At 44.3% G+C, this 18,681-nt stretch overlaps 1 protein-coding gene across 1 annotated transcript in view; it reads left to right on the top strand.

Annotated features, from left to right (window-relative positions):
• LOC144506921 (RAS guanyl-releasing protein 1-like) overlaps window positions 1-15,205 on the top strand; it is a 112,106-nt gene extending 96,901 nt beyond the window's left edge. The window contains exons 13-17 of the mRNA XM_078233303.1: window positions 1,154-1,298; window positions 4,138-4,174; window positions 6,492-6,635; window positions 10,702-11,075; window positions 12,139-15,205. Coding sequence (XP_078089429.1) covers window positions 1,154-1,298; window positions 4,138-4,174; window positions 6,492-6,635; window positions 10,702-11,075; window positions 12,139-12,309 — 871 coding nt within the window. The 3' untranslated portion in view covers window positions 12,310-15,205. The remainder of the gene's footprint in view (window positions 1-1,153; window positions 1,299-4,137; window positions 4,175-6,491; window positions 6,636-10,701; window positions 11,076-12,138) is intronic.
• Window positions 15,206-18,681: the final 3,476 nt, after the last annotated feature.

Genomic DNA, 18,681 nt, shown 5'->3' with positions numbered 1-18,681 from the left:
GGGTTTTAGTTCAGTCGGGCAGCATGGTCGGTGCAGGCTTGGAGGGCCGAAGGGCCTGTTCCTGTGCTGTAATTTTCTTTGTTCTTTGTTCTCAAGCTGCCCTGATGAAAGGTATGGCCTGACTTCTCTGGCCGTTCACACCCCGCTGCCCCTGCAAGTGAGAACAGAGAATTTGGCGCTCAGCCAAATGTCCATTCACGGCAGCGGGACTGGAGAACCCTAGCCACGGGCGAGAGAATCCAGCCTTTTATTTCTGGCCGTATGGGCAGTCTGAAATCTAAGTCCATCCATGGCCAGGAGCCATATCAATGTGAACCACTCAGTGTTCTTACATTTGCTACAGCCATCACCGCAGGGGGATATCAAACATTCTCCATGACACTAAGACATTAGCATTACCCCATTCAGGCCACACTGCACCCATCAAAACTGGTGCTGACTGTAACCAGTTACAAATGTAACCGATGGTCCTTTCTCTCACAAAATAATACATAGAATACGATATTTGAAGTAGGTAACTGATGCCTCCCCAGAATAGATCAAAGTCATCAGCATGCGGAGCAGGGTGCTTCCTAAGTATGAACACAACCTTGCTAAATTATAGGTTTCCCCGTGGAAGAATTGTTCAGTTGTATTCAGTATTGTACCAACATTGCTGTCAGTTGTGAACTATTTAAAATGTTACGTAAAACACTGTCGAGTAAATCATTTATAATTTTACTGGGCAACAGGATCGATTACCTCACTGCTGCTTCACAGCGCCAGGAACCCGGGTTCGATTCCCGGCTTGGGTCACTGTCTGTGTGGAGTCTGCACGTTCTCCCCGTCTCTGCGTGAGTTTCCTCCGGTTTCCTCCCACAGTCCAAAGATGTGCAGGTTAGGTGGATTGGCCGTGCTAAAATTGCCCCTTAGTGTCAGGGGGACTAGCTAGGGTAAATGCATGGGGTTATGGGGGTGGGGCCTGGGTGGGATTGTGGTCGGTGCAGATTTGATGGGCCGAATGGCCTCCTTCTGCACTGTAGGGATTCTATGATTCTCCGATTCTCTATCCACAACCAATCCTAACGAAATGGCTTTTGCAAAGCTCTTATTATGTTTGTGTCATTCCACATTTGTAGAAGATATTTAGCAATGAAAAATTCTCATTTTACAGTGAAGGACTAATAAGCAGAGAGGAGATCACAGCCTACTTCATGAGGTCCAGCTCCATCTTCTCAAAGTCCGTCATCGGCTTTCTCCATAACTTCCAGGAGACCACATATCTGAAACCAACTTTCTGTGACAACTGCGCTGGATTTGTAAGTCGCTTTCACCTACTGTTTAGTCTCCTGTAAGATGTCCCAGTTTCGGATGTACAGTAGCCACACTTGATGATTGATAAATTTTCCATTAGTATTTTATACGAATGCAGTCAGAGAGGGTAATAGTGTTGGAGACGATAGCTTTTCTATTCCTTTGCGTAATGAGTGTGATTATCCAATGCTGCTGAACTGGAAACCCAGAGGCCAAATCTCAGCATCGTGAGCAAGGGGATGGAATTAAGACCATAAGACCATAAGACATAGGAGCGGAAGTAAGGCCATTCGGCCCATCGAGTCCACTCCACCATTCAATCATGGTTGATTTCAACTCCATTTACCCGCTCTCTCCCCATAGCCCTTAATTCCTCGAGAAATCAAGAATTTATCAATTTCTGTCTTGAAGACGCTCAACGTCTCGGCCTCCACAGCCCTCTGTGGCAATGAATTCCACAGACCCACCACTCTCTGGCTGAAGAAATTTCTCCTCATCTCTGTTCTAAAGTGACTCCCTTTTATTCTAAGGCTGTGCCCCCGCGTCCTAGTCTCCCCTGTTAATGGAAACAACTTCCCTACGTCCATCCTATCTAAGCCGTTCATTATCTTGTAAGTTTCTATCAGATCTCCCCTCAACCTCCTAAACTCCAATGAATATAATCCCACGATCCTCAGACGTTCATCGTATGTCAGGCCTACCATTCCTGGGATCATCCGTGTGAATCTCCGCTGGACCCGCTCCAGTGCCAGTATGTCCTTCCTGAGGTGTGGGGCCCAAAATTGCTCACAGTACTCCAAATGGGGCCTAACCAGTGCTTTATAAAGCCTCAGAAGTACATCCCTGCTTTTGTATTCCAAGCCTCTTGAGATAAATGACAACATTACATTTGCTTTCTTAATTACGGACTCAACCTGCAAGTTTACCTTTAGAGAATCCTGGACTAGGACTCCCAAGTCCCTTTGCACTTTAGCATTATGAATTTTGTCACCGTTTAGAAAATAGTCCATGCCTCTATTCTTTTTTCCAAAGTGTACAACCTCGCACTTGCCCACGTTGAATTTCATCAGCCACTTCTTGGACCACTCTCCTAAACTGTCTAAATCTTTCTGCAGCCTCCCCACCTCCTCAATACTACCTGCCCCTCCACCTATCTTTGTATCATCGGCAAACTTGGCCAGAATGCTCCCAGTCCCGTCATCTAGATCGTTAATATATAAAGAGAACAGCTGTGGCCCCAACACTGAACCCTGCGGGACACCACTTGTCACCGGTTGCCATTCTGAGAAAGAACCTTTTATCCCAACTCTCTGCCTTCTGTCTGACAGCCAATCGTCAATCCATGTTAGTACCTTGCCTCGAATACCATGGGCCCTTATTTTACTCAGCAGTCTCCCGTGAGGCACCTTGTCAAAGGCCTTTTGGAAGTCAAGATAGATAACATCCATTGGCTCTCCTTGGTCTAACCTATTTGTTATCTCTTCAAAGAACTCTAACAGGTTTGTCAGGCACGACCTCCCCTTACTAAATCCATGCTGACTTGTCTTAATCCGACCCTGCACTTCCAAGAATTTAGAAATCTCATCCTTAACGATGGATTCTAGAATTTTGCCAACAACTGAGGTTAGGCTAATTGGCCTATAATTTTCCATCTTTTTTCTTGTTCCCTTCTTGAACAGTGGGGTTACAACAGCGATTTTCCAATCCTCTGGGACTTTCCCTGACTCCAGTGACTTTTGAAAGATCATAACTAACGCCTCCACTATTTCTTCAGCTATCTCCTTTAGAACTCTAGGATGTAGCCCATCTGGGCCCGGAGATTTATCAATTTTCAGACCTTTTAGTTTCTCTAGCACTTTCTCCTTTGTGATGGCAACCATATTCAATTGAATCAATCTCATCGTTTGTTGGTTAACCTGAAAATGGTCAGGGGGGGCTGTCAGACTGATGTGTAAACCCCACCTTCAGGAAAGGAAAGCTCCTACCTTTAACCTGCCTGGCTTCCAGACACACAAACAATGGCTGGAATTTTCCAACCGTTCACCATAAGACCATAAGATATTGAAGCAGAATTGGGCCATTCAGCCCAGAGCCTGCTCTGCCATTCAATCATGGCTGATATGTTTCTCATCCCCATTCTCCCGCCTTTTCCCTGTAAACTTTGAACCCCTTACCAATCAAGAACCTCTCTCTTAAATACACTCAATGACCTGGCCTCCGCAGCCCTCTGTGGCAATGAATTCCATAGATTCACGCCCGGCTGCTGCTGCCAGCGGGGATGGAGAATTTGGCACTCAGCCAAATCTCCGTTCACTGCAGCGGGACCGGAGAATCCCGCTGGCGTGAACGGCTGGAAAACTCTGGCCAATATTTGATGTTGAATACCCTCAGAGCAAATAAGGATGGAGCGATGTTCTGCTTGTGGCCATATACCCAGATCATATTTTTCAAACTTATTACCTTCACGGTGGCACAGTGGTTAGCACAGCTGCCTCACACCACCAGGGACCCAGGTTCGATTCCCAGCCTTGGGTCACTATCTGTGCAGAGTCTGCCCGTGTCTGCGTGGGTTTCCTCCGGGTGTCTGCGGTTTCCAACCGCAGTCCAAAAGATGTGCTGGTTAGGTGCATTGGCCGTGCTAAATTCTCCCTCGGTGTACCTGAACAGGTGCCGGAGTGTGGCAACTGGGGGATTTTCACATTAACTTTATTGCAGTGTTAATGTAGGCCTACTTGTGACACCAATAAATAAACTTTAAATTTCAAATTTCTGAGAAAATATTAAACATACTCAGTTCTGTCAAACTGCAATATTCTCAAAAGTATCCATTTTGTCCTTTTGCAGATCTGGGGTGTTATAAAACAAGGCTACAGATGCAGAGGTAAGTGAAGTATTAAGTCTCAGGCATGTCAAGGAAGTTTATTAATTTTATATCATACTCATGGTAATTTAATTCAGATGGATCAGTGAAATTGGGTTTATTGATTTACAATTACAAGCAAATCATTTTTGCAATTTTCAAGTAATTAGGTTTTCCTGAAGACATATTCCAGACTATTTCTCGATGATGTTACTCTGGAAGACTGAATTTTATTTAAGAACATATTGAAATCAGTGTACATTTTTTTGTGAATGCTTCAAACAGCATTAAACTTTCACTCAAAGCATACATAGTAAGACCATAATCTTACCACAATCTTCAGTTAATGTTGTCAGCAGTATCACAAAACCCAAACCAACCACACAAATAATGCTTAATCTGTTAACCAACAATTTAAAAGTTCGAAAGGGTGAGTTTTATACCATTCATTTCATCCCAGGCCTGCTATATCTAGCTTATATTTTGAACAGTTGCTCACCTGGGGAGGTAATGGCCTAGTGGCATTATCGCTAGTCTATTAATCCAGAAACTCAGCTAATGTCCTGGGGACCTGGGTTCGAATCCCACCACGGCAGTTTATGGAGTTTGAATTCTATTTTTAAAAAATTTGGAATTAAGAATCTACTGAATCTACATGAAACCATTGTCGATTGTCGGACAAACCCATCTGGCTCACTGATGTCCTTTAGGGAAGGAAATCTGCTGTCCTTACCTAGTCTGGTCTACATGTGACTCCAGAGCCACAGCAATGTGGTTGACTCTCTGGCAAGTAGGGAGGGGCAATAAATGCTGGCCCAGCCAGTGATGCCCATGCCCAATGAATAAAAAAAGACGTAACAATTTGAGTGATGGGTTCAAACGAAACTTGGCTTCAAGCTGATCACAGAGATGCTGAAAATGTTGGCTTAAGATCCCTTGGAATGGCGGGGGGAAGGTGAGAATCGAAATGTGTGCTCTTAGAATCCCTACAGTGCAGAAGGAGACCATTTGGCCCATCGGATCTGCACCAACCACAATCCCACCCAGGCCCTATTCCTATATCCCCACATATTTACTCTACTAATCCCCTGACACTAGGGTCAATTTAGCATGGCCAATCAACCTAGCCCACACATCTCATAGAATCCCTACAGTGCAGAAGGAGGCCATGCGGCCCATCGAGTCTGCGCCAACCACAATCCCACCCAGCCCCTATTTGCCCTGCTAGTCCCCCTGACACTAAATGGCAATTTAGCATGGCCAATGCACCTAACCTGCATATCTTTGGCGTGTGGGAGGAAACCAGAGCACCCAGAGGAAACCCACACAGATACGGGGAGAACGTGCAAACTCCACACAGATACTGACCCAAGGCCGGAACTGAACCCAGGTCCCTGGCACTGTGAGGCAGCAGTGCTAACCACCGTGCTGGTATATTTTTAGAACAGTCTTTTCTTATCAACGTTAGGAATCTGCAATGCAGATCAGACTGATGGGATGAAAGTCTTTCACAGTTATCTGAAAAAGTCCCATGTAACATAAGATGAGGTAGCCTCAAGCCATTTCCCTGTGTGGCTATGAAGCATCCATTAATGTACATAACAGGATGCTAACAGATAATCCAGGCTGCAAAGTTAATGGAAAGGCCAACTAGCAGTTAGTAGAATGTTTTTGGAACAGCTTGTCACAGTGGCTTCCTTTACAAGTACTTCTGCATTCAAGAGGGCATTAAGGATTGGCTTTAAGTAAAAAAGATACAATATCAATCCCAAAAGTGTGTACCTGCAAGGATTATGAATTTCTAGGTGCCATGAACATGCAATTGCCTCTAAATTAGTATGTAGATCATCTGAAAAGCAATACTGAACATTTAATGTATTTAAAAATCCACATAGCTTTGTTCTAAAATTGTGTAGCATGGTGTGGGACAACATTAATACAATGACCATAGTAGAATCAGAAGAATCATTTGTATTCTTGTAGCTACTCAAAGGAACACATGGTGCTTTGCAAAGAATAGGCAGTTGGGGCAAGATATTATGGACTCGTTCGTCCCAAAACCATAAGATCCCACCCGAGGTCAACAGACCTTCCCATGGTCTGCCCTTGGCCCGCTCTGATTCCCATGGCGGGCGGGATGGTAAAATTCTGGCCTTGGGGTGTCCATTACTGAGCAGGAAAGAGTGAGAATTTATCGCTACAGTAAATCTTTAGCGTGCATCCATTCCAGAACATTTTAACACAGTGTCAAATTCCCACCATTATTCCCAACCTCTTTGCGTTGAGCTTCTCGTGAGTTTGTGTGCCGATGTTACCTCGCTTCCTTTTCTGTTTGCAGATTGCGGAATGAACTGCCATAAACAGTGTCGAGACTTGGTGGTCCTGGAATGCAAAAATAAACCCAAGACCACAGATACTAGTCCAACATCAAGCTCCACTCCCACTGCACTCTGCCCTGCGGGAACCAAAGGCCCCAACACTGGTAATATTACACTTGCCACAACATTGTACGGTCACCATTTAATATACTGAGGGTAAAAATGTTCAAAATTGATTTGGATAAAAGATGCATAACTTTGAGTACTGATTATCCTGCCACTTGACAGGATGCAAGTACTTCCCTTTGTTAAACACCTACATATTTGAGAAGGTTTTAATGCTGGATATTATATAGAAGATAAAAAAGCAAACATCTCTCTGGATTTTATTTTCAATTTTCTATTATCTTTTTAATATTATCTAAGGGTAATTGAGTTGATTATTTCAATAGCTTTTTTGCTCTTTTTGGGCATTTCAGGGCACAAACTCAGAAGACAAGCTCGCATGTGACTTGTTCCACGATCTCTTGTCAGTGCTATTCTGAAACTAGCTTCTAGGAAATGCATAGAAGAGATTTTCTTCCACTCTGATCTTCTCGCCTGTTTTCGAGGAGCATGTCATGCTTCCCCGCGGAAATGCAGGCAACTTTGGAAGCCTGGGTGGTATCAGCAAGGGGGCAGGAACCCTCTCTAATCAGGTCATGTCAGCGATAGACATCCCAGTTCCCCAAGCTGTAGTAATACCAGTTAGATAAAGGCAAAATACTGCAGACGTTGGAATCTGAAACAAAACCAGAAAATGCTGGAAAATCTCAGTAGGTCTGACAGCTTCTGTGGAGAGAGAATAGAGCCAACATTTCAGGATGATCTCTGACAAAGCTCTGACGAAGCGTCATCCAGACTCGAAACATTGGCTCTCTTCTCTCTCCACAGATGCTGCCAGACCTGCTGAGATTTTCCAGCATTTTCTGTTTTTGTTATACTAGTTAGAATTGCTCTTTAATAATTATCTCAAGTTATAGTTCAGTGAATGATAGAGATAATGGCTTGAGATATAACAAAATCAATTTGAGACCTTTATCTCATATGTTATGAAGAAAAGTGAGAAGGCAGCATCTTTACCACTGCCTCAACCAGCTCCTGAATACTCCTTTATTTAATACAGGAACATCGGAATTGCTAGGGCCGCATGGTGGCACAATGGTTAGCACTACTGCCTCACAGCACCAGGAACCCGGGTTCAATTCTGGCCTTGGGTGACTGTCTGTGTGGAGTTTGCACGTTTTCCCCCGTGTCTGAGTGGGTTTCCTCCGGGTGCTCTGGTTTCCTTCCACGATGTGCAGGTTAGGTGGATTGGCTAAGCTAAATTGCCCCTTAGTGTCAGGGAGATTAGCAGGGTAAATTTGTAGGGTTACGGGGATAGGGCCTGGGTGGGATTGTGGTCAGTGCGGACTCAATGAGTCGAATGGCCTCCTGCATTGTAGGGATTCTATGATGACCAAGGTCAACCTAGTTGGTCTTTTACTGTTCTTCTGGCTGAATGACACAACAATAATGCAGTTGTTGACTCATCAAATCTTGACCACCATCAGAAACTGACCATAGATAACAGATTTCAGCCAGCAATTGAGTAGTTTCGGATATCATAGAAGAATCATAGAAACACTACAGTGCAGAAGGAGGCCATTTGGCCCATTGGGTCTGCACTGACAACAATCCCACCCAGGCCCTATCCACGTATCCCCACAGATTTACCCTGCCAATCCCTTTTACCTACACATCCCGGGACACTAAAGGGCAATTTAGCATGGCCAATCCACCTAACCCGTACATCTTTGGATTGCGGAGGAAACCGGAGCACCGAGAGGAAACCCACGCAGACATAGGGAGAACGTGCAAACTCCACACAGACAGTGACTCAAACCAGGAATGGAACCCAGGTCCTGGAGCTGTGAGGCAGCAGTGCCAACCACTGTGCCACCGTGCTGCCCAGATATCTGGACATTTACAGAATTAATCATGCTAAAAGTCATTTCTGCATTGAGCCACAGCAATCTTGAGATTGTTGGGACATTAACAGCATAAAACAGTTCAAACAAAGCTCCAAATACCAAAATGGAGTTGTAAAAGAACTGCACAGATCTGATATCACCTTTCATTCATATTTGAGATGTGAGCATCACTGTCAGAGCCACATATTCCACATTCTAATTGCCTTTGAGCAGAGGGTGGTGAGCTGCATCCTTGAACCTCTGACGTCCAACCTTTGAAAATATGAAATTCTGCCATGAAAACACAAGAAGGGGAAAGAACAGATGACTCATTTGCTTACGAGGAGTTTGAATGAGATCTATTGAGAATTCCCTGTCTGAAAATGCTAAGTAATAGCACTGCCGTTAAATGTCAATGTTATTATGTGCTGTTAGAGAGAAAGGTTCAGAATGCTGACCCTCATGACAGTGAAGGTTCAGCAAAATAGTTCCAAGTCAGAATGGTGCATGATATGGAGGTGATGGTGTTCCCATGTGACTGCTGCCCATAGGTAGGCGGTAGAAGTTGTGTGTTTGGAAGGTGTTGCCAAAGGAGCCTTGCTGAGTTGTTGCAGTGCATCTTGTGGATGGTACACACTGCTGCCACGGTACATCTGCGGTAGAGAGAATGAATATTTAGGGTGGTAGATGGGGCGTTGATCAAACAGGCTGCTTTGTCCTGGATGGTGTTGAGCTTCTTGAGTGCTATCCAGGCAGGTGGAGAGAATTCCATCACACTCCTGCCTTGTGAATGGTGGACAGAGTTTGGGAGTTAAGAGATGAGCTGCTTGCTGCAGAGTTCCAGTCTCTGACCTACTCTTGTAGCCACAGTTTTTACGTGGCTAGTTCGCTTCCATTTGTGATCAATGGTAACCCCCCAGAAAGCTGATGATGGGAAATTTAGCAATGGTGATGCCATTGAAAGCCAAGGAGACGTGGTCACTTCTTGCCACTTGTGTGGTGTGAATGTTACTTACCTCTTATCAGCTCAATCCTGAATATTGTCAATGTCTTGCTGCATATGGGCATGAACTGCGTTAGTGTCTGAGGGGTTAAAAATGTAGCAAAGACTGTGCAATCAGCAATGAACATCCCCACTTTTCACCTTTTGATGGAAGTTATTGACGAAGCAGCTAAAGCTTGTTGGGCAGATCTAGGACATTATTCTAAGGATCTCCTGCAGCGATGTCCTAGGGTTGAGCTGATTGGCTATCAACAATGTCAAACAGCTTCCTTTGTGCCAGGTATGACTCAAACCAATGGAGCATTTTCCCCCGATTCCCATTGATCCCCGTTTCTCTCCGCCTCTTTGGTGCAACACTTGGTCAAATGCTGCCCTGATGTCAAGGGCAATCACACACTCTTGCCTCCGGGATTTCCCTGTTTCGCCCGTATTTGAGCCAAAGCTGTGGTGGCCAGGAACCAAGTTGTGCTGTCGGAACCCAAACTGAGTATCGGTGAGCAGGTTATTGCTGAGTAAGTGCCACTTGGTTAACACTGTTAACAACACGTTCCATCACTTTGATGTTGATCGAGAGTATATCGATGGGGCAGTAAGTGGCTGGATAGCATTTGTCCTGCTTTTTGTAGGGGTAGTTCCTGTATTGTAGCTGTACTGGAACAGCTTGCCTTGTTCCGAAGCACAGGTCTTCATTCAGCTTTAGAACTGGGATGTTTCAGGGCCCATAGTCTGTGCTGTATCCAATGGGGCGGCACAGTAGCACGGTGGTTAGCACTGCTGCCTCACAGCGCCAGGGACTCGGGTTCGATTCCCAGCTTGGGTCACTGTCTTTGTGGAGGTTGCACATTCTCCCCGTGTCTACGTGGGTTTCCTCCAGGTGCTCCGGTTTCCTCCCACAGTCCAGAGATGTGCGGGTTAGGTGGATTGGCCATACCAAATTGCCCCTTAGTGTCTGGGGACTAGCTAGGGTAAAAAAAAAAGCATGGGGTTATGGGGCTCGGGCCTGGATGGGATTATGGTCGGTGCAGACTCAATGGGCCGAATAGCCTCCTTCTGCGCTGTAGGATTCTATGATCAATGTAACCCCTTCTCTTTTCCAAATTTCATATCCAACCAGCTCATTTTCTTCCTGGAATCTATGCATGTGAGAATAAAGAGGTTTGTTTGCAGTTCATATATTATATATCTCAATCAGTTATTTAAAACTTTCTTACGCCTTTCACGCTAACATTTTTTCAGGAAATGAGGATGGACCATTTACATACTTCAACGAGGAAGTGAATGACGATGCTGAACGCAAAGACCGCACTATTGTACTGATGGGGGGCTCAGCACAGAAGATCTCTGTAAGATTGAAGCCCGTTGTGATGCATAAGGCTACACAGACTGACACAACTGGCTTAGACACAGATATCTCGGGGAATCAAGCGACTTCTGTGGGAAGAATGAAGACACCAGACACCTCCCTGCTATCCCCAAACATACTTCCACTGTGCCCAAGTCCCATTCCTGCTCGCAGGAGACCCTGTGTGAAGTGGGAAAATATGGCATCTTTTCACAAACCTAAAACTGATGACTTTAGCAAGGAGCATCGGCTATATCAACTAGAAAAGGTACGAATCCATTTGTTTTAAAGAACATTTATCACAGTTGGGCAATGTAATAGGCACTTAATAGGCAGAGTAAAATCTGATAATATCCTTTGTTTAAAAAACCCCATTTTTTTAGCGAAATGATGTTGTTGAAAATTAACCTCAATAGTTATTATTTTTTATTCATTCATGGGACATGGGCGTCGCGGGCTGGCCAGCGTTTATTGCCCATCCTAGTTGCCCTTGAATTGAGTGGCTTGCTAGGCCAATTTAGAGGGCAGTTGAGAGTCAACCACATTGCTGTGTCTGGAGTCACATGTAGGCCAGACCAGGTAGGAATGGCCCTAAAGGACATTAGTGATACTTTAAAACAACCTTTAGCAGACCCTTGCCAGCTGGCTAACCCAGGGATATCATTAACCTGGAGAAGGTGGTACATCCTGGAATATTGGGGCAGCACGGTGACACAGTGGTTAGCACTGCTGCCTCACAGTGCCAGGGACCCGGGTTCAATTCCGGCCTTGGGTCACTGTCTGTGTGGAGTTTGCACGTTCTCCTCGTGTCTGCGTGGGTTTCCTCCGGGTGCTCCGGTCTCCTCCCACAGTCCAAAGATGTATAGGTTAGGTGGAGTGGCCATGCTAAATTGCTCCTTAGTGTCCCACGATATATAGGTTAGAAGGAATAGCGGGATACATATGCAAGCCAGAATGTTATGGCCATTCACGCCGGTGGGATTTTCCCATCCCACTGCAGTGAACAGAGATTGGGCTGGGCGCCAATTTCTCCGACCTCACCGCAGTGGGAACATGGCGTGAACAGCCGATAGGCTCGTGCTCCTTGTGTTATGTGTTAAGCCTGGGTTAGTTTTGGTGCAGACCCGATGGGCTGAATGGCCTCATTCTGCACTGTAGGGATTCCATGATTCTAATGACACTGCTTGCTCCAAAATATCTGTCGCATTGATATGAGCAAGGTACAAAGCAGGCACGTAAAGGGGCTTTTTAGGACAGTTATCCCTACATGATCTGTTTAATCCAAACTCTTGGTGTGCAATGATAATTTCTCTGTTCTTTTGCTAATTTAGGAACGAACTCTGCTTCGGGAAGAGAAAGAAAAACTGCACATTGAAAACACAGGTCTGCAGACAAAGTTATTGGAGGCACAGCAAGAGATTAAAGCCCTCACAGAACAATTAGATTTATTCCGAAAGCATATGATCATGGAGCCAAGAAACTCTTCCCTGACGCAGGAATAATATGTACAATATTCAGTAGACTGTTTGTAAGCGGCATTTCTGTACAGTGCTGAGACCTATTGAGAATGTGAACAGACTATGAGGATTGTTGGTGAAAAGTGATGGACACTTTCACATTATTTAATGATGTTTCTCATCAAAAATAACTCATGGCGAGTTTTCAAATCGGAAAATGTCGAAGTAAGCATTATTACAAACACTAGACACTTTTATTAATTAAAAATCATCAACTTTATAAAGAATGAAGTGAGCAGGAGTTGGAGATAGGGAGCAGATGGGCATTTGATTACTTCAAGGAAAGCTAAGACTGACAATTTTTTAAAGAGTTACACAACAGGGTTGGCGTTAGTGTAAAACAATCAATTAGATTTGCTGCCCATGATACATCGTTTCATGAAAATTGGCAGAGTTAGATTAACGAGCCGCCTCTCCGTTATCATAATAACTCATTTATAATAAGTTATTACCTCCAGTTTGTTTTACTCAGACCTGATTAAAAGGCATTTCAAGTGTGCTTGTAACGATTTTAAATAGACTCAACGGGCGGAATCTTACGCCCAGTCACGTTGGCGGGGATTTCCGGTCCCACTGCAGTGAACGAAGATTTGGTTGAGTGTCAAATTCTCCATCCTTGCTGGCAGCAGTAGTGGGGCGTGAATGAGTTACCGCCATGTTTCTTGACAAGGCAAACTAAAGTTGATGCAGAAAATATGTGCAATTATTGTTCTAAAATGGAAGTTGCCAGAAAAAAAAGGTTTACAAAATTTCACACAAGAATCAGATTTTTTCTAATAATCCCCTACTGCATGAAAAGATGTCACCCAATAATATCAAGTTGCATAACACATCCAGCGCAGAACTTTCCCATCCCACTCCGCCATGGGAATTGTAGCGGGCGAGACACAGACCATGCGAAGGTCCATTGACCTTGGGGATTTTTCGGTTTTGTGGCGAGCTGGGCCAGAAAACCCCGCCCCCTAGTGTCAGTTGTAGTGAAAAATTCTGAAAGCTGTATTGTTAAAGGTTGTGTTGATTGGCCATGCTAAATTGACCCTAGTGTCAGGAGGATTAGCAGGGTGAATATGTGGGGTTACGGGGATTGGGCCCGGGTGGGATTGTTGTCGGTGCAGACGCGATAGGCCGAATGGCCTCCTTCTGTACTGTAGGGATTCTATGAAAGGCTATATTGAAACCATTGCATCACCTGCTCCAATAATCTGACCCTCCCGTGACCAATACATCTTTGGGCAAGGACGTTTTTGGACAATTATTTTCACACTCTGCTCATCCACAGAACAACAGCAAGTGCACGTCAAAAAAATGAGAAGTGTTTGCAATGTCAGGATAAGGTCATCTATCTGTACAAGTACTTCTTCCTTTCATCCACAAAGCTTCTTAAAAACATGCAAATTCTGTACTTTTAAACATGTTAAGCATCCTAAATAATGGATCGTCATGAAGATTTGAAGCTCAGATGTTACAAGGCCAATTATCAACCAAAAGCTATCTATTACATTCCTCTCAACTATTTCTAGAGGGCTAGAATACAAGAGCAGGGATGTACTGCTGAGGCTGTATAAGGCTCTGGTCAGACCCCATTTGGAATATTGTGAGCAGTTTTGGGCCCCATTCCTAAGGAAGGATGTGCTGGCCTTGGGGAGGGTCCAGAGGAGGTTCACAAGAATGATCCCTGGAATGAAGAGCTTGTCATATGAGGAGCGGTTGAGGAGTTTGGGTCTATACTCAATGGAGTTGAGAAGGATGAGGGGGGATCTAATTGAAACTTACAGGATACTGTGAGGCCTGAACAGAGTGGACATGGAGAGGATGTTTCCACTAGTGGGAGAGACTAGAACTCGAGGGCACAACCTCAGAGTGAAGGGACGCTCCTTTAAAACCGAGATGAGGAGGAATTTCTTCAGCCAGAGGGTGGTGAATCTGTGGAACCCATTGCCACAGAGGAGGCCAGGTCATTGAGTGTCTTTAAGATAGAGATAATAGCTTCTTGGTCAATAAGGGGATCAAGAGTTATGGGGTGAAGGCAGGAGAATGGGGATGAGAATCATATCAGCCATGATTGAATGGTGGGGCAGACTTAATGGGCCGAATGACCCAGTTCTGTTCCTATATTTTATGGCCTTAAGTCCTGTCCTTATACTTGATAAAACTTACAGATGTAATCAAGTCATCAAAGATGAATCACAATGACTTGATGTTACCCGAGGATTACGCAGAAGCTTGACAGCGTTAGCCCTGAAAATGTCACAGCTATTATGAGGGAAACTCAGTCAACATATGCAATCATTTTTCATTTTTATGGGCGTTTATAGTCACTTAACACACAGAAACAAAATCCCCTATTCAGAATTAACGTTTCAGGGCGATGACCTCTCCTCCAGCATTTTCTTTTCTTTTTATTTCAAATTTCCAGCATCCTCGGTTATTTTTTTTTCTTTTGTATTGCTGTTGCTGTACTCAGAACTAAATTAATGGAATAAGCAAAATACTGCGGATGCTGGAATCTGAAACAAGAACAGAAAATGCTGGAAACACGCGACAGGTCTGGCATCCCTGAGGACCCAATGTTGAGTTCGGCAACTTTAGATTGTGACCCCTTTCTCCTCCATCTTAAACCCCCTTTTTTAATATCTCATACATGCATTGCCTCAATACAACACCCCCCCTTCCCCCCGGTCCCCGTCCCATACCTGACCATCCATCTTTCGTTCTTACAGTTGCTACTTTTTGTTGCAATCTCTCACGGCTCTAACACGTTCTCCCTCCCTTATCCTGTGCCAGGTTAAATTCAGCAAATGTACATGAGTGCATAGCAGTCACATTCACATTGACAGCTCAAATATTCACCCACAAATCCTTACAAGGGAAGGCTCTGGGCGGGATTTTCTGCGCAACCCCTGCGGTGGCGGAGGTGGCCTGCCATTAAGGTTTCCCAATCTATCCACACCCTCCTCCGCTGCTGGCAAACCTGTGGCGAGAGTTCACCATTGGTGGGGTAGAAAAACTCCCCCGCCAAGAATGGCCGGAAAACTCCAGCCTCTGTGTTTTGAACCAGAATAGACGTGTTTGATGATACCAGCCAGTTTATAACCAAACCACATTCTTTCAGTTCTGCGTGTTATACATTTCTCTGGTGGTTAGCCATAACCTTTTCTCGTTCATACAAGCCACAAGCTTTATGAGTTGTAAAAGAAGTATGCTGACATTTTAGTCTAAACGCACCCTGAATGTTTGCAGTGCCCATGTCAATGTAATCCAGTCACAAATCCACTGCAGCATCAGCAAGGAATTTGGCCTTAACTTTCATCATAGACTTGTCGTAGAATCCCTACAGTGCAGAAGGAAGCCATCCGGCCCATCGAGTCTGCACCGACCACAATCCCACCCAGGCCCTATACCCATGACCCCATGCATTTACCCTAACCAGTCCCCCTGACACTAAGGGGCAATTTAGCATGGCCAATCCACCGAACCCGCACATCTTTGGAGTGTGGGAGGAAACCGGAGCACCCGGAGGAAACCCATGCAGACAGGCGGAGAATGTGCAAACTCCACACAGACAGTCACCCAAGCCGGGAATCGAACCCGGGTCCCTGGTGCTGTGAGGCAGCAGTGCTAACCACTGTGCCGCCCAAATGGTTCTGAAACTCACTCGACTGTTGAAAGGTTTAATTTGACAAAAAACCAATGTCCTGATTTTGGTTTTCCCAGGTCGAGTAAGAGCAGAACCAAGAGCCCTGCACGTGGTTGAATAATGTAACATTGGGTGGGATTTTCCAGCCGCGCTCACCCCAAAACCGGAAAATCCCACCTGAGGTCAACAGACCTCTGCATGGTCCACCCTTCGCCCGCTACGATTCCCAGGGCGGGCGGGACGGGAAAATTCCCCTCCATTGTGTTTGTTTTCTGAATATAAACTAGACGGCAACCACAAAATATATTCCATTATCTCAATAAACCAACACTTCATTCTGCGTGCATTATAGATTAGATCTGTGATTAGTGGGTGGGTATTGCAGCAAACTAGATTGGCATTTGGAAACTACAAGGCTCTTGTATATTTAGGCTTACCCTAAAGTGTACATTTTAGTCAGTCGGGTCAGCAAGATGCAGATAAAAATGTTAGCCATAATTTTACTCAGATCATTATGTAAAATGAAAAGCAGCCTTGACGCCATTCACATTGAGTCACCCCTTAAAGACCCAAAGAGCTTTCAGGCTCAGTTAAGTAACTTTTTAAAACATAAGATAAACAAGTAATTGTGCTCTTTGGTGACTGTATATATGTATAATTGTATGATACATATTTCTGTTTTTGTAACTTGACTTGTTTGTGATTGTAAGTAATCTGTAGCATGATGTAATAATTAAGACGGATTCTTTTGTTTGAAAGTAGCAAACATTAAATAATATGTTAAAAAATCTATTTTACTTCAGTCGATGATTCTTTCAGAGAGAATCTAGGGCCTATAAGATTACAGTTCCTATCTGACCTTTACCTAGGGAGTAAGATTACCAATCGCTACATTCTCTGTAAAGACTTTCAGGAACCAAATCCAATGTATGTTGTTTAAGCACAGTTCTGATTTTTTTTATTCATTCGTGGGACATGGGCGTCGCTGGCTGGCCAGCATTTATTGTGTGGAGATGCCGGCGTTGGACTGGGGTAAACACAGTAAGAAGTTTAACAATACCAGGTTAAAGTCCAACAGGTTTATTTGGTAGCAAAAGCCACACAAGCTTTCGGAGCTCCAAGCCCCTTCTTCAGGTGAGTGGGAATTCTGTTCACAAACAGGGCATATAAAGACACAAACTCAATTTACATGAATAATGGTTGGAATGCGAATACTTACAACTAATCAAGTCTTTAAGAAACGTTGTTTTGTTTCTTAAAGACTTGATTAGTTGTAAGTATTCGCATTCCAACCATTATTCATGTAAATTGAGTTTGTGTCTTTATATGCTCTGTTTGTGAACAGAATTCCCACTCACCTGAAGAAGGGGCTTGGAGCTCCGAAAGCTTGTGTGGCTTTTGCTACCAAATAAACCTGTTGGACTTTAACCTGGTGTTGTTAAACTTCTTACAGCATTTATTGCCCATCCCTAGTTGCCCTTGTTCAGAGGGCAGTTGAGAATCAATCACATTGCTGTGGCTCTAGAGTCACATGTAGACATAATCCTTTCGTCCCATAAATTGGAGGCTCCTTGCTGCTTTTCTGGGGATAATGGGTCACTTTGGTAATCCTATTATAATCTTGAAGATTTACCAGGTCTCTGGAACTTGGCCCTGTATCGCGTTGGGACATTTCACTTTGTTAGTGGTGTGATATAACCGCACTTTGTAAGAATTGTTTACTGAAAGCGGGTGGTCAAACGCGCTTTGCCATATCTGCCAAGCTGAGCTTACGAAAGGTGAAACTCTATTGTAGTTAAGATACAAGTGACATTTCATGCCGTATGATTATTCAGTGTAAAATGCAGGCTAAAATCAATGCTTATTCACCAAGGTACAATATCCTTTATTCTTTTATGGGATGTGGTTGTGGCTGGCAAGGCCAGTATTTGCTGCCAACCCTGAATTGTCCTTGAACTGAGTGACTTGCTGGGCCATTTAAGAGTCAACCACATTGCTGTGGCTCTGGAGTCACATAAAGGCCAGACCGGGTAAGGACGGCAGATTTCCTTCCCTAAAGGGCATTAGTGAACCAGCGATGCGTTTTGCAGACAATGGTTTCATGGTCATCAGTAGATTCTTAATTCTAGATATTTTTTAGTTGAATTCAAGTTCCACCATCTGCTGTGGGCGGGATTCGAACCCAGGTCCCCAGAACATTAGCTGAGTAATAGTCCAGCGATAATACCACTAGGCCAGTTTCTGCTAGGCTCAGCCCTTCCTGACTCTGAATGGTTCGGGAGTCATCTAGAAGCAACTTGCTGCCCTTTCATTAAGCTCATGCTGGTTGGAGGCAGCCACTAAGGACTACCGGGAAGAGTGACTGGTGCGAAGAGGATGGCTGTTATAAAGCAGAGGTTGAGTTGCCCTATGGGAACTAACACCGAACCACTCAAAGAGGAGACCTCACCCCATAATCTGTAAAAGTGAATGTGAAGGGGTGCAATCTGCGCTTCAGCAACTTGTAGTGGTTAAATCAAAATAACCCCGACACTCTCTCTAAACTCAACAATTAACTATTTCTTTATGTAACTAACAGTGAACAAGTTAATAAATTATTAACAAACCGAATAAAACATGATTCTAATGGAATACTGTTCAGATAAATGCAATTCCCACTTAGCAACAAAAAATAGAATATTAGTCACTCTCTAAATTACAACCAGGTTTTGTGTCTTCTG

This window comes from Mustelus asterias, chromosome 18 (genome assembly GCF_964213995.1).
Source record: "Mustelus asterias chromosome 18, sMusAst1.hap1.1, whole genome shotgun sequence".
Taxonomy (NCBI): Eukaryota; Metazoa; Chordata; class Chondrichthyes; order Carcharhiniformes; family Triakidae; genus Mustelus; species Mustelus asterias.
Note: the sequence above shows the minus strand (reverse complement) of the source record. Positions and strands in the feature narration are given on the sequence as shown.